Source organism: Lytechinus pictus, chromosome 3 (genome assembly GCF_037042905.1).
Source record: "Lytechinus pictus isolate F3 Inbred chromosome 3, Lp3.0, whole genome shotgun sequence".
NCBI lineage: Eukaryota > Metazoa > Echinodermata > Echinoidea > Temnopleuroida > Toxopneustidae > Lytechinus > Lytechinus pictus.
The window spans coordinates 13,793,967-13,810,927 of NC_087247.1; the positions used below are offsets into that span (position 1 = coordinate 13,793,967).

General features: G+C 33.7%; 1 protein-coding gene across 1 annotated transcript; it reads right to left on the reverse strand.

Moving 5' to 3' along the window:
• Positions 1-602: 602 nt before the first annotated feature.
• LOC129256517 (probable acyl-CoA dehydrogenase 6) lies at positions 603-10,899 on the reverse strand. Its single transcript, XM_064097849.1, has 3 exons — positions 10,495-10,899; positions 4,902-5,022; positions 603-2,166 (listed from the first exon to the last, which is right to left on the reverse strand). Exons 1-3 carry the CDS (start codon positions 10,714-10,716, stop codon positions 2,033-2,035), a joined length of 477 nt encoding a protein of 158 aa, XP_063953919.1. The 5' UTR covers positions 10,717-10,899; the 3' UTR covers positions 603-2,032.
• Positions 10,900-16,961: the final 6,062 nt, after the last annotated feature.

Below are 16,961 nucleotides of genomic sequence, written 5' to 3' on the forward strand. Positions count from 1 at the left end.
TCAATGATCATGATCATGATGATGATGATGATGAATTGGTTTTCTCTGCCATTTTAGGATGATAAAAGAGCACAGTGAGCATAAGAAATATACAATATTAACCCCCCCCAAAAAAAAAAAAAAATCACTTTTGGCTTTCCATAATTTAAGCACAGAGTTGGACCTTGGCCTATTGAAAGATACACTGGACTTCAGCATATATATGGACCATAGTTTTGCTCTTTCTTTCAATGATAAAAATTCTATAAATTTTCAACTAGCTCTAGTTTGAGCTTTTCAAAACCCCTTCCCCTAAAAGGAAGAGTATCACAATAAAGAAACGATCAGAAACATAATTGCATGATTTCACTAATAGCTTTTCTGGCCTCAGAGTAGGCCTACATCCAATTTTGATGAAATTTTCAGTGTTATACTTCGATTGTTATATGTTTGATTTTTCTCTTTCTATTCAAATCGAATTTATGTTGGTTGTTGAGGCGGACTTCCCCTTAATAACTCTTCACTCTATGTTCATGTACCACCCTCCCCCCCCCCCAAAAAAAAAAGACAGACCTTAATTTAAAACATGTAATAAAATGAATAAAATCAAATTACATAAAAATAGGTAAACAAACTTTTGTGTTTTTAATAATAATAATAATGGTGGCTACTTATATAGCGCACAGGTCCACCTTTCGGTGCTCATGGCGCTTCAAGGAAAATAAACACAAAACACAACAACAATAGAAAACAAAAAAGAATACTGAGAATTTGAATTCTCCTGAATAAACACAATATTAAACTGCTAATGGGAGATTAAATAAGTTTTCAACTGGGACTTTAAGTCTACCTTAAGTAGCTCTTTTCCTCTTTCACATGGTTCAGACATATGTAACTCCCCAGCAAAATTTTGGCATCAACAGCATTTTAAGAGTTTATCAAAAGAAATTGCAGTGTCACATACACAGTCCCAAGTGATTTGTTTATTTTAAGCTGCAGCAGATATGAACCTCTCTTTTTTAATTTATGTTTAATACTGTAATAGATAATAGATTAGGTACACTTTCACCAAATTTTGCAGTGTCTCTGGCCATGCTTAGTAATAATTATGATAATGAAAGATAAGTAACATAACCTTTGATTCATGTACACATACATTGTCATTTAGCTTGGAATAAACAACTCTAGTTATGTTGTAAAGGCTGGTATAATGATAAACTCATGGGATATCTGAAATTGCTGGTATATAGACCACACCTAAACATACACCCCAGACCAACTTTTTCTTCAAAAGCTTCACCTCTGTTATTGTACTCATCAATATTTCTACTGTCAAACAATCAGGAAAAATATCACACAGTGGCTCGATCTTGCCCCGAAATGCACAAAGAGACCTTCAAAATAAAAAAAAAGAGCCCTGAAAAATTCCCATTCACGGATATGTTAAAGCTTCTCCAATAATGTAGATTCGGCCAGTGGGTTTGGAAAAATAGCCACTGCAAAAATTAATTCAGGCTTATATTTTTGTCTGCATACAATGCTGCTTCCTTTTACCTATACATTCATAGACTGACACATTTACATCACAAACGACTTAATCAACAAATTACAGTTAATTGTTTAAAAATTCTTGAAATTCATCTCCAATCAATAGCTCCAGAACTTGTAATATTTGGCAAGACACTGTATTGTCACTCTTATTAGGATTCTTATCAAATGAAGAATTGTTTCCAAATTCATCACTTTTTTAGTACGAATCTTCATACTGAGTTAAAGTGAAAGGGTAATTTGAAACAAATTTCCTGTAGATAATGGTTTCATGGACACTGGATGAGTTAATTACAATCATACCTTACATCAGAGCAAAAAAATACCTCCTGATTATTCAATATACCTATAAAAAAAAGGGTATCAACTGCTTTTCAAAAAAAAATTATTGCGGGACACTTATGATAGGTCCATGTTCATGACAAGAACATTCATCAAATTAGTGGTTTTGAACTTAAAAGTGTGAAGTTTTTTTTCCCCTCACACGGTATTGGGTAATAGCATTTCACCTGGCAAGAGCTGGAGTAGCCATATCAGTTTGAATCCCGATAGCGCCAGGGACGCCTCCGCAGGTTATACCACCAAGCTCCTCACCAAACGCTACACAGTACGTATAATCCAAACCAAGGCCACCATACTCTAGTACAAAGAAACATGGTTAAATATTACCAGTGTCCGGTTTCATAACGAATAACAACTGCACAATTTCAATAACAAGTTTACCATCAGCCAATCAAATTAAATGATTTCAGTAGCTTTAAACTGCAAATTTCAATTTTTTTTTATTATAAGAAGTTTTATAAAACAGGCCCCAGATGATTTTATTTTTATCTACCTTAAAGATTACAGGAAATTGAAATGCAGTTTTAATCATGAACGTGACATTGTGACGTGAAAGGGAAACAAATTTGAAATACAATCTGCTAAAATCTTATCAAAGAGAGCAAACATGTATATAACTTACTGTATCGCTGTGATGATGACCTGACTGTATGTGACCCATTTTTTATTGGAGGGGAGTAGTTAGTCATTTTTATCACTAACTAACAGAGATCATAAGTACTTCTAAATTTATCATTGAAAAATTGTTATCAAAAATTACAAACAGTATTCTAAATTGATATGTTAGTCATATCATGATACTTTATCTGTTGCATTCTTACAACAAAAATTCACTGGCGTACAGATAGGGGCCTTGCTCCCCCCCCCCCCAATTTTTCACAACCAAAAAAAAAGAGAAAAGGACAGAAGACAAGAGGAAAGAAAGGAGGGTGAAACTGAAATATGATATTATTTTCTGAATATTATGTCAATCTATCTCAAAACTGTTTTTTTTTAGTCTAGGAGATAGGGGGCTTTATTCAGAAATTTTGGTGGGGAAGGTTTGACAAGCTTATCCGGGGTAAAATTGTGCGCTGATTCAAAAAATGTCACTCTTAATTATTGACCGTACTCACGCCATTTTTGACAAAAATGACCATTTTGACCACTCTTTGGAAAATGTTCCCTTAACAGAATGCTTTTGTAGCCACATGCAATTAAAAGGGTCTATCTTAAGTAAAAATGCGCCCAGAATCCAGATAAAGTGGTTTCAATTGCCAAATCACAATAGCAGTGGTCATTTTGGCCATGATTTGGCCAAAAATGACAATTTTCATGATTTTTTTGTCCGAAATGTGTTACAAATATTGATCAGAGCTACGATTGGATGTCTTTAGAAATCCACATTTATTTTCAAAATATGCGCTGGATCATAACAATCAACCTCATGTAATCTATTCCGTCAGTTTTGAACTATGAGGGTCATTTTGGGTACTTTAGACATAACTGACCATTCGCGCAGTTTTGCATAATAAACTGCACATATATAGGCACTGAGGAATTTGAGATCTTCAGCGTGTTTAATCTTCTTCCCTTATAAAATGGGAATGCACTTAAAGATCCATCTTGTATAGAATATTATGCTGATTCTAAATATATCAGTCTTAATGACCCTATTTAACACCTTGTGGTCATTTTTAAGGCCATAAGTGGCCTTAGTATACACACATAAGCTGATTTAGTATACACATTGGGCAGGGGACAATGGCCAAAATGACCAAGGTCAGGTGGTCAAAATATTTTTGGGACGCTCAATTTAAATGATTAATACACCAGTGTTAGGTGTCACAGCACACCCTTGTAACGATTATAGGAACATTCAAAGTATTTTTTTATGAATTGAAGTATTGAACAGATGGTATACTTGTGTAGGTCATTTTGAGGGCCATAAGTGGCCCAAATTACCATAGTCTATTGAATAGGGTCATTAAGACTGGTATATTTGGAATCAGCATAAAATTCTACACAAGAAGGACATTTGAATGCATTCTCATTTTAGAAGGGAAGAAGATAAAACATGCTGAAGACCTCATTTTCCTGCCTATTTGAACAGTTAATAATTCAAAACTGCGCGAATGGTCAGTTATGTCTAAAGTACCCAAAATGACCTTCACAGGTCGAAACTGACGGAATAGATTACATAAGGTTGATTGTTATGATCCAGCGCACATTTTGAAAATGTGGATTTCTACAGACATCCAATCGTAGCTCTGATCAATATTTGTAACACATTTCGGACAAAGAAATCATGAAAATTGTCATTTTAGGCCAAAATGACCACTTCTGTTGTGATTTGGTAAATGAAACCACTTTATCTGGAATCTGGGTGCATTTTTACTTAAGATAGACCCTTATAATTGCATGTGGCTACAAAAGCATTCCGTTAAGGGACCATTTTCCAAAGAGTGGTCAAAATGGTCATTTTTGGTCAATAATTGGCCAAAATGGCGTGAGTACGGTCAATAAGAGTGACATTTTTGGAATCTGCACAATTTTACCCCGGATAAGCTTGTCAAACCTTCCCCACCAAACATTTTTAATAAAGCCCCCAATCTCCTAGACTATTTGTAATAGTTGAATTTTTGCTCGCTCGCAACATTTTATTCATTTTACACAATATGTCATATCTAGCCCTCTTAAAATTGTTTGGCTCATTATGCCACTGAATAAAACTTATTACAGTGACATGGGACCCCTTTTTTCTTTTGAGTGTTATCTTTGTTATCACCAAAACAACTGAAAATGAAAATGACCTTGATGAGATGACAAAGACAGTGTACCAAATACTTGATTTATATATTATTAAAGAAGTGCAAACACTTGAAAAACAAACAATTGCCAAAAATTATCTTACTGGTCAGGGTATCTACATATATGTATTTTTCTTTCCTTTAAATAGAATGATATTTAGAGACATTATGGCTATACAATCGAAAACAAGATTTTTAACCCTTTTTGGGGAGGGGATTCACATATGAGAAGTGTAGACTTACCTGTTGGTCTGCTAATGCCCAAGAAACCGGCTTCTCCAAGTTTCTTCATTACCTCATGAGCAGGAAATATTTTCTCTGCCTCCCATTGGTCAACATATGGGTTGATCTCCTTGTCAATCAGCTGTATTGTAAAATGGTATGAAATGTTCTTTTAAAAGCTAAATTTAGCTTTCTTAAGTTTTAAACAAATAAGTTGATATTCAAAAATTTAATGAATAGTCAGATGAGATTCTAAAAATTACATGGCTAGTATAAGTTTATATTTCACCTATATTTTTGCAAAATCATCCAAATTAAAATCTGTTCTTCTCTCTGATTTAAAGGGTTAATAATTTTCAAAGTATATCCAAACAAAAAAAATAAAAAAAAACTGTGGAATTTCCCTGGCTAAATTCCACAGGGAAAAAAAAACGAGGGTGGGAGAAAATAATACTCATGCACCTTCACCTAGCTCGGTGAAGCTGTAAATACTCGCTTCAAATTTCAAATGTCTAAATTTTTGTCATCAATAGGGGGAGATATATTTAAAATATTGAAGTTTTAAAGAGGCTGAAAATACTTCAATGCATGTATCTCTCTTTTGCTCATGCTTTAACGTTAGATGTATGAATCAGAATCACAAATACACCTTAATTTGTTGTAAAAATAGCCACAACAAAAATAGTGGTAAAGATTATCAAAGGAAGTTATTAGAATTTAAAGTTTTTGATTTGTGAAGTCATATATGACCAGCTGCCGCATATATGTTATAAGTAAAATACAAAAATTTCCAAAATATTATGGTTCGTGATGATGGCTCATTTTGTTATTTCTCTCAGGAAGAGGTGTGAAATAATTTGTCTAGATCTGATATACTGAAGGTAAATGTACTATTATGTTATTATGTTTTTACCATGTGAAAAGTTGCTAGCATATGACGTCACAAATCAAAAAAGTAAAATTCTTTTTTTGTTTATTCACCAATATTTTTCATTATTTTTTCTGCTATTTTTACAATATCTCTCTTTACGATTAACTTTTTGTCAGCTCAGCCTAGGGTACAGCCTGGGTATCATAACTGATTAATGAACATGATTCATAATTTTATCGTCTAGAATCATCCTCATGAATGAATAATAAATCAGCCGCATTGGCCTTGGCCTAATGCTGTCTTTGCCTTGGTCCACGCCTGCCCATACCCTGCCCCGCCCAGCGCCCACTTCATCAGACATAATGATACACCCCAGGCCCACTAAAAGTTCGGTAAAGGTCGGTAACTTAGATCTGGGGCGGTATTCTGAGGTCATTTTAACTTTAAAATATTTCATCTCTTAGAATGAAATTGGTATTCTGAGATGACATTTTATCTCCGAGATAAAATTTGAAATTTCATCTGCAATAAATTTTATCTTGTGTATCTAAAGATGGTACGCGACAGAGTAGTGCCTGCGTAGACATATCCATTGCATATCTAACCATTGCAATGCGGATGACGTGCTTGCGCTCATGTTTTATACTATGAAGAAAAATGAACATAAACTTAACTGACTTAACTGAACATAAATAAGATGGGGGTTATTTTATCTCTGGGACATTCATTTCAGCAATATTGCTAGGTGAATGACCTCGAAATGTTGAAATGAAAATGAAGAAAAATCATGTTAGTTATTGAAAGTAACACCAAACATTATTCCTGTAGAATTAGGAATTATTTCATGAGCTTTTTCTTGACTAATATTGTCTTTGAAATGATGCGATATTGACATTAAAAAAAAGATAGGAGTATTGTCATTTGTTTTAAAGAAATCTATGTCTCTCTGCCTCCCATTGGTCAACATATGGGTTGATCTCCTTGTCAATCAGCTGTATTGTAAAATGGTATGAAATGTTCTTTTAAGAGCTAAATTTAGCTTTCTTAAGTTTTAAACAAATAAGTTGATATTCAAAGATTGAATGAATAGTCAGATGAGATTCTAAAAATTACATGGCTAGTATAAGTTTATATTTTTATTTCACCTATATTTGTGCAAAATCATCCGAATTAAAATCTATTCTCCTCTCTGATTTAATGAGTTAATAATTTTCAAAATATATCCAAACAAAAAAATAAAAAAGAACTGTGGAATTTCCCTGGCTAAATTCCACAGGGGAAAAAAACGGGGGTGGGAGAAAATAATACTCATGCACCTTCACCTAGCTCGGTGAAGCTGTAAATACTCGCTTCAAATTTCAAATGTCTAAATTTTTGTCATCAAAAGGGGGAGATATTTTAAATATATATTGAAGTTTTAAAGAGGCTGAAAATACTTCAATACATGTATCTCTCTTTTGCTCATGCTTTAACGTTAGATTATGAATGAGAATCACAAATACACCTTAATTTGTTGTAAAAATAGCAACAACAAAAATAGTGGTAAAGATTATCAAAGGAAATTATTAGAATTCAAAGTTTTTGATTGCGAAGTCATATATGAGCAGCTGCCGCATATGTTATAAGTAAAATACAAAAATTTCCAAAATGTTACGGTTCGTGATGATGGCTCATTTTATTTCTTTCAAGAACAGGTGTGAAATAATTTGTCTAGATCTAATATACTGAAGGTATATGAGACAATGACATTTTATTGTTTTTACCATGTGAAAAGTTGCTAGCATATGACGTCACAAATCAAAAAAGTAAAATTCTTTTTTTTTTAATTCACCAATATTTTTCATTATCATTTCTGCTATTTTTACAATTTCTCTCTTTACGATTATCTTTTTGTCAGCTCAGCCTAGGGTACAGCCTGAGTATCATAACTGATTAATGAACATGATTCATAATTTTATCATCTAGAATCATCCTCATGAATGAATAATAAATCAGCCGCATTGGCCTTGGCCTAATGCTGTCTTTGCCTTGGTCCACGCCTGCCCATACCCTGCCCCGCCCAGCGCCCACTTCATCAGACATAATGATACACCCCAGGCCCACTAAAAGTTCGGTAAAGGTCGGTAACTTAGATCTGGGGCGGTATTCGGAGGTCATTTTAACTTTGAAATATTTTATCTCTTAGAATGAAATTGGTATTCTGAGATGACATTTTATCTCCGAGATAAAATTTGAAATTTCATCTGCAATAAATTTTATCTTGTGTATCTAAAGATGGTACGCGACAGAGTAGTGCCTGCGTAGACATATCCATTGCATATCTAACCATTGCAATGCGGATGACGTGCTTGCGCTCATGTTTTATACTATGAAGAAAAATGAACATAAACTTAACTGACTTAACTGAACATAAATAAGATGGGGGTTATTTTATCTCTGGGACATTCATTTCAGCAATATTGCGAGGTGAATGACCTCGAAATGTTGAAATGAAAATGAAGAAAAATCATGTTAGTTATTGAAAGTAACACCAAACATTATTCCTGTAGAATTAGGAATTATTTCATGAGCTTTTTCTTGACTAATATTGTCTTTGAAATGATGCGATATTGACATTTAAAAAAAGATAGGAGTATTGTCATTTGTTTTAAAGAAATCTATGTCTCTCTGCCTCCCATTGGTCAACATATGGGTTGATCTCCTTGTCAATCAGCTGTATTGTAAAATGGTATGAAATGTTCTTTTAAGAGCTAAATTTAGCTTTCTTAAGTTTTAAACAAATAAGTTGATATTCAAAGATTGAATGAATAGTCAGATGAGATTCTAAAAATTACATGGCTAGTATAAGTTTATATTTTTATTTCACCTATATTTGTGCAAAATCATCCGAATTAAAATCTATTCTCCTCTCTGATTTAATGAGTTAATAATTTTCAAAATATATCCAAACAAAAAAATAAAAAAGAACTGTGGAATTTCCCTGGCTAAATTCCACAGGGGAAAAAAACGGGGGTGGGAGAAAATAATACTCATGCACCTTCACCTAGCTCGGTGAAGCTGTAAATACTCGCTTCAAATTTCAAATGTCTAAATTTTTGTCATCAAAAGGGGGAGATATTTTAAATATATATTGAAGTTTTAAAGAGGCTGAAAATACTTCAATACATGTATCTCTCTTTTGCTCATGCTTTAACGTTAGATTATGAATGAGAATCACAAATACACCTTAATTTGTTGTAAAAATAGTAACAACAAAAATAGTGGTAAAGATTATCAAAGGAAATTATTAGAATTCAAAGTTTTTGATTGCGAAGTCATATATGAGCAGCTGCCGCATATGTTATAAGTAAAATACAAAAATTTCCAAAATGTTACGGTTCGTGATGATGGCTCATTTTATTTCTTTCAAGAACAGGTGTGAAATAATTTGTCTAGATCTAATATACTGAAGGTATATGAGACAATGACATTTTATTGTTTTTACCATGTGAAAAGTTGCTAGCATATGACGTCACAAATCAAAAAAGTAAAATTCTTTTTTTTTTAATTCACCAATATTTTTCATTATCATTTCTGCTATTTTTACAATTTCTCTCTTTACGATTATCTTTTTGTCAGCTCAGCCTAGGGTACAGCCTGAGTATCATAACTGATTAATGAACATGATTCATAATTTTATCATCTAGAATCATCCTCATGAATGAATAATAAATCAGCCGCATTGGCCTTGGCCTAATGCTGTCTTTGCCTTGGTCCACGCCTGCCCATACCCTGCCCCGCCCAGCGCCCACTTCATCAGACATAATGATACACCCCAGGCCCACTAAAAGTTCGGTAAAGGTCGGTAACTTAGATCTGGGGCGGTATTCGGAGGTCATTTTAACTTTGAAATATTTTATCTCTTAGAATGAAATTGGTATTCTGAGATGACATTTTATCTCCGAGATAAAATTTGAAATTTCATCTGCAATAAATTTTATCTTGTGTATCTAAAGATGGTACGCGACAGAGTAGTGCCTGCGTAGACATATCCATTGCATATCTAACCATTGCAATGCGGATGACGTGCTTGCGCTCATGATTTATACTATGAAGAAAAATAAAAATAAACTTTAAATAAGATGGGGGTTATTTTATCTCTGGGACATTCATTTCAGCAATATTGCTAGGTGAATGACCTCGAAACGTTGAAATGAAAATGAAGAAAAATCATGTTAGTTATTGAAAGTAACACCTAACATTATTCCTGTAGTTCTAATTAGGAATTATTTCATGAGCTTTTTCTTGACTAATATTGTCTTTGAAATGATGCGATATTGACATAAAAAAAAGATAGGAGTATTGTCATTTGTTTTAAAGAAATCTATGTAAAGACGCTATAGCGTATAGTGCAAGCGCATTTGAATTCAATAAATTGACGCAATCTCGCTCCTTTGGCTTTGCCACACCTCCTGGCGGAATGGATTTTCATTGGTTGAATGAGATGAGAGAGCTATAAAACATCGTTTCTAATTGGATATTGCTTCAAAAGTAGGTGTGCCTTATAAAAAATGAAGATATTATTAAGTTAGTTCTCATGGTTCTCAATGTCAGAATACCAATTCGTAGAGACTTTACGGGTATTTTATCTCACTGATTTTAACGGAGATAAAAATTAAAATATTTTATTTTATCTGAGATAAAATGGATCTCAGAATTAATACCGCCCCTGAACATTGCAACCTTAGTAAAATTACTTAGTACCTTTTTAAGGGCTCTCCTCATTTCCATATGTTCTTCTGTATAAATTATATCCACACTTCCGATCGCACCCGCCGCAGACGATTCAGAAGGAGTTGGTTCAGAACCCAAACCGCGTCGACTGGGCCAGAGCCTCGGGGCCGCCGGGGGAACTCCCCCGTCTGATCTTCTTCCGACCCTCGCTGACAACGCAGCTGCAGGTATTCGCGAAATTGATCGAAACATTTTCTTGAAATTAGAGTGACTAGGGTCGGTGAAAAAGCGATAGACTTGTAACGCAACGGTATCAAGGTTCACAAGGCGATTTGGGTTTAATTTAATCCTTGGTGAAAGAAGAAACTTGACAGAAGAAGAATGTCCAAAACAATTTCAGGCAGCAGCAGCCGATCAAAATCGTGAAGAGTGATTGTTTTCACAATCTACCGTAACAGTTTAACCGAAGAGGGCGACAAAAGAAAGAAGAAAAAAAAAGAAAAAAATAGCTTCCAAACATACTGTGTAGATGAATATCTCTCATAAAAAACTAACCAAAAACAATTTGCTTTTCTAGTTTTCTCTCTTAAAGTTCAAGTCCACCTCAGAATTTTTTTTAGTTAAATCAATAGAGAAAAATCAGACAAACACAATAATTAATGCTGAAAATTTCATCAAAATTGGATGTAAAATAAAGAAAGTTAATTATCACAGAATAGATTATAGGGATATATCTTATGCACGGTTTATAGTCACGTGCAAATGAGAGAATCGATGATGTCCCTCACTCACTAATTCTCTTTTTTATTGTTTGAATTATACAATATTTCAATTTCTACAGATTTGACAGTAAGGACCAACTTGACTGACTTAAAATGTTAAACAATTGTAATTACACATATACGGGATATAGGACAATTAAATTAATCGGAGGAGAAAATTAGAATATTTCATATAATAACATACAAAAGAAATAGTGAGTGATGTCATCATTCCCTCATGTAATGTGCATACTGACCAGGATGTGCAAATAACTATTTTGTGAAATTAAGCAAAACTTTAAGTTGTCATAACTTTCTTATATTTTACGTCCGATCAGTTGATGAAATTTTCAGTGTTATGCTTGTTGAATTTTAATCTTTTTATTCAAATCAACTTTTTGTTGGGATGAACTTGTCCTTTAAGAAAAGGAAGAAAATTAATAACAAAAATAACAGATTTTACAGAAACATTGATAAGCACAAAAGAATTAAAGGACACTATTGATCAACAAAATTCTGTGGACACTAACAGGGGGAAACTAGTCTTGTTTTCTTCAAAAAAACAGTGAGCGTCTACGGAATTTCGTTGGTCTTTATTGTTCTTGAATATTTTTGTTCTCGATTAAAAAAATAAATACAAAAGGTGTAATATCATGTTAGATTGTCCCGTAGTTTCTATCTTTTTACCTTATCCAGGGGCCGCGGAATGGTTTTCAAAGTGGGGGGGCTGACCAATGAAAAAATTCACAATCATATGGTCATTTTTTACGTTTTGTACACGGATTTGGAAAAAAAGTGGGGGGCTGAAGCCCCCAGCCCCCCCCCCCCCCCCCCCCCCCGCTTCCACGGCCCCTGTTATCTTCTTTTCACCTCTAGAAAGTTTTAACCTACTCGAATAAGGGGCATGCAGTCATCTTCTGCCCCGCCCGCCCCGGTGTTTGACTGATCGGATGATTCATTTATTTGCCAATGACGAAAATTATGATATAAGGTAAAATCTTTATAGTTAGCCAAAAGTACTGAAAATATTTTAGAAATCATTATTTATTTAAGATAATGTTCAACACTATTTGAAAACTATGTAAAATGTACTCGAAATTGTTTCCAATTACTTTCTTGGAAACTATAATACTTTTTCAAAAACATTAAAAAGGATTCTTTATTATTATTTTTCAAAGAAAAGAGACCATATATTATTTTGAACTAACATTGTAAGACATTTATGAGGAAAACATAATTGGGAAAAAGCATTTCTGTTTGGACTCAATTCAAATCAAGTTGAATCCAAATCAAGGAAGTTAGAACAGATCAGGGGCTGATGTGGAACCAAGGGGGGGGGGGGTGGGTTAAGCCCCCACTTTATTCCCATAACCATGTAAAATGACCATCTGATTGTGATTTTTTGCATGGTCAGTCAGCCCCCATCCCCACTTTCAAAACTGTTCTGTGTATATAGTCCAACACAGCACTTCATAACTGCCATTCCTTTCCCCAACTTCCATTATATCTCATTCCAACCTAAACTGTTATCTTCCCACTCCATTTCCTCCCCCACCCCACCCTTATCCTGCTCTCTCTCTCTCACACCCCATTTCCTCCAACACTTCCACCCTCGCTACCTCACCTCTCCACTGTCTCTCTCACACATCCCTCAACCCCTCCCATACTATCACACTCTCTCCCACCCCTCCCTCCCCCTCTCTCACCCTATCTCCCTCTATCCATTCTCTCTCTTACACCTGCTGTATCCCTCCCTCACCCTCTCTCTCATACCTCAATCCCTCCCTCACTCCCTCTCCCCCCCCAAAAAAAAAAAATCATCTCTTTTTATCTCCCTTGCAATTTGTTAACTAATCAATCAAGGAAATGCTGAAAATAATGATAGTGGCCAGATATTTTCATTACAAAAGTTTACTTGCAAAAAATGCACAGTATAAAAAGAAAGATTTCAGGCAATTCCAAAGGGCCTATATTACAGGCATTACAATTATTGTACACCTCTGGTTTAAAATAGAGCACATTCTGAAGAAAAAAAAACACTTCAAATTTAAAACAAGAATCGCATATCTTTTGAACGTGACACAACATTATGTTCCTGCAACATTTGCTCCTGTCTTAATATCTCAGAGGGAAGAGAGCAAGAGTTAGGTTCAGAATAGTGCAAAGATAAGGATTAGGGTAACTTCTGAAGGATTCCATGGCGAAGAAGAATAGTGTATAGTAGGTTTCACGGAACATCATGTATCTTCCTTGGGCAAATTAATGAGTTTGGATGGTCCTTTTCAGGATCAACATTTGCCCAAGAAAGATACATGGTATCCCATGAAACCTACTGCACTAAGGATAAGGGTTTATTCAGACCTGCCAACCTCTGGGAATGAAAAACTGTATTCTGTGATAAAAAAAACTGTATTTTTCCCCAAAAAAAGTGTATTTCCTAATAAAATGCTTGGCGCACTCGCTCATCGCGACGCTCAAGCTGCATGCAAGCTAAAATGCGCACTGCTCTTGCAGATGAAAAAAAAAAACATTAAAACATGTGTATATCTTCACCCTGGTTTGAACAAAATTATTGAAAAAAAAAACAAGTTACCTGAAATTACATTGATCTAATAACCATATTTGTGCACGTTTTATGAAATAGAGACATATAGAGATTATTTTTCTCAATAAATTACGATTTAGTTAACGTACTGCCGTATTTTTGGTTGCAAAAACGTACTGGTTGGCAGGTCTGTTTATTCATTGTTGGATGTTAGGTATTATGTTTGGCTTAACGTGCAGATTTTCCATCAGAGCAATTGTCGCAGAAGCAAATGCCATGGAACCCTCTTGAAAGTGTTGTTTCAGTCAGTCATTCATGTTTTTTTTAACCCGATTTAGTCCCCGACAAAGGGAGTGGCCCGATTCAACTTGGACTCGCACATATATATATATATTTCTTTAAAGATATTTTTAATATTTTGTCAATAATACCCTAAAAATATAACACCCCTGTCACTTCCACTATAAAAGGATGAGTGATTGTATTCAATAATCATAAATCTCTCAATGAAAGACATTAAATTTCACATATCAATCAATATCTGCATCTGCTGTAGTCACATACTATACATGTATTAATGAAATCATATTAAAATCTCAAGTACTGGTAAGCATTTGTAAAGAAAGCAAAGTTGCACTTCTTTTTATTTAAACAATTAGCACAGCTCCTTATAGTGCTTAAAAATTTATATGAAGAACAGCTGACATGAGTAAAATATTTGGCAAGTAAAACAATGACACATCATGCAGTATTAAAAAAAGTGAATATAAGAATAAGAAGATACAATTATGTTTTTACACATGGTGAATATAAATAAACATTAGGATATGAAGTTGATTTCAACAACAAAAAAAGAAGAAAAAAAAAAGTACTGTACATGAAAGCAAGATTGCAAATATATTCCATTCTTATTGCAATGAAATTAACAAATAGCCACATTACTTTATTAAATTTTTAAAATAAATTTAAAAAACACAAGCATGACACACACAATAATCATGAAAATCGGATAAAAAAGTTTTAGGTTTTTATGTATTTTCACATAACAGTTATATGCACCATACAGGTGATAAGCAAATTGTAAAACCAATTATGTCACACATTCACTATTTCTTCGGTATTATTTCATTCAATTTGTGCAAATTTGGCAATGGCAAGGCTCTTGATTGGTTGATGACAGCCTACAACAAGGCACTTTTACATGTTCACACAGAAATCAAACAATGTGACTTTATATGAATGGCAGAAATGTTACAATGTTTCTTTACAGAAAAATGATTTTACATTCTTTTTAATTTTTCTGTAAAGAAACATTGTAACATTTCTGCCATTTCTGACATCATCAGTTCCCTCATATAATACCATATAAAGTGCATATTGTTGTTGTATAAAATTAAACAATACAAAGAATGTCTTTATATCTGGTAACACTTAATTAGTCTAGATCCAGACGTTAGTAGTTATTTGTTTGGAAAACCCTACTCATACTCCTGGGTGAAGGGTGGGAAATGTTGATTTACGTCTTGCTAATGATGCTGGTGCTTTGGTGGAATTTGGATCACGATTCAGTGATGTAACAGTTTCACAATACAAAAAAAACCCACTAAATGCAGCACATGTCCTCATGACAGGAGATATCAAAGGAGATATCATTTGGAAAAAAAAAAAATGTAATAATAATAATAATTGTAAATTTATATTGCGCAATTTCTATTTGGATATACTCAACTGCGCATTACAATACATAACAGATAAGCAGAAAAAAACAATTATTAACAGGATACACAAAACTTTTAGAAGTAAATTTAAGTTCGCTAAATTATATGTACATTTAAAAAGTAAATCTTGAAGAGATCATTCAATGAAATGAAAAAAGGAAATCAAATGTATACAAAAGAGATGATCAAGGACATAGGTCACTAAGGGTCAATTAATTTTGACCATGTTATGCTGTTATCAATAACTTAACAAAAGCTAAGATTTTGAGTTTTCAAGATAATTTAAAAAGTACACGTCCCTACTCCATAAAACTTTCAGATAATGATTTCATCAAATATCAGCAAAGGGATGATTGTAATTTCAGTTCACTAGGCAAATGTTATTCATCTGATCTGAATTCTTGCCCCTTTTTCTTCTATTATATTTTAAGCAATATAAGTGACATCACTTTTAAATAATAAAGACCCGGAATTTCTATTATGGTTTTCATGTAGCCTTCTCTTTTCCCCTGGCTGCTATTATTTCAAGCTTTCAGCTTACGATAGCTGGCCTCTGCATTTAAATTTATTTGTTATTGTTTACATGAATTATGTCTATATCTACTTAACTACTATGCAATTTTCACCTTTGTAATTTGATCATTATGTATGTTTGATGTTATATCATTGTTATAAATTTGTAATTTTGATTTATTAATAAATGCAGAAATACCTGCTTTAAAAAAAAGAATTCTATGACAGGGTGAGAAATGGTCACTTTTTTTTTAAATGGTACAAAGATATACTGTGAAGGATTGACTGCGAGCACACAAACAATAATACAAATAATCAAAATAGGAACTACTTCTACTGTCTAAGACATCGGCGGGCTGTAGCATTATGAAACCTTTCACAATCCTATTGTCCTAAGAAAAAAACTAATCATGATTTATCATAACTAAATCAGACCAATACTTTTTAAAGTCATTTGTCTGTGTGTTCAAGCTCTCGACACCCATCAATCAGAATACCAAATTCTGAATGATAAGATGCCAGCAGAACACAAGTTTTTTCTTAATGTCAAAATGAATCCATGCTTATTTCAAAGGAGGAAGTGCAACCTGATGCCATTTGGTTTTTAAAAAAGGCTAACAAAAAAAAAATGCAGAAAGGTGAACCATATGCATGAGGATCTAAAGAACTCTGTAAGATTAACATAAATTGAATACCATGCAACCAGTGGCGGACCGTGACCCGGAGGAGACAAAGCATTGGAGGGGCACAGCATTGTTCACAAACAATACAGTGCCCCTCCAATGCTTTGTCTCCTCCGGGTCACGGTCCGCTACTGCATGCAACCGACACTTTTGTATACATTGGTATTTCAAAATTGTTTTATTAAAGTATTTAAAAAAATATCGTGATTATCATCATACAGGGTATTTCATGCATGCTTCGTACAATATATGTATATATGTTCAGCATCATGAACCT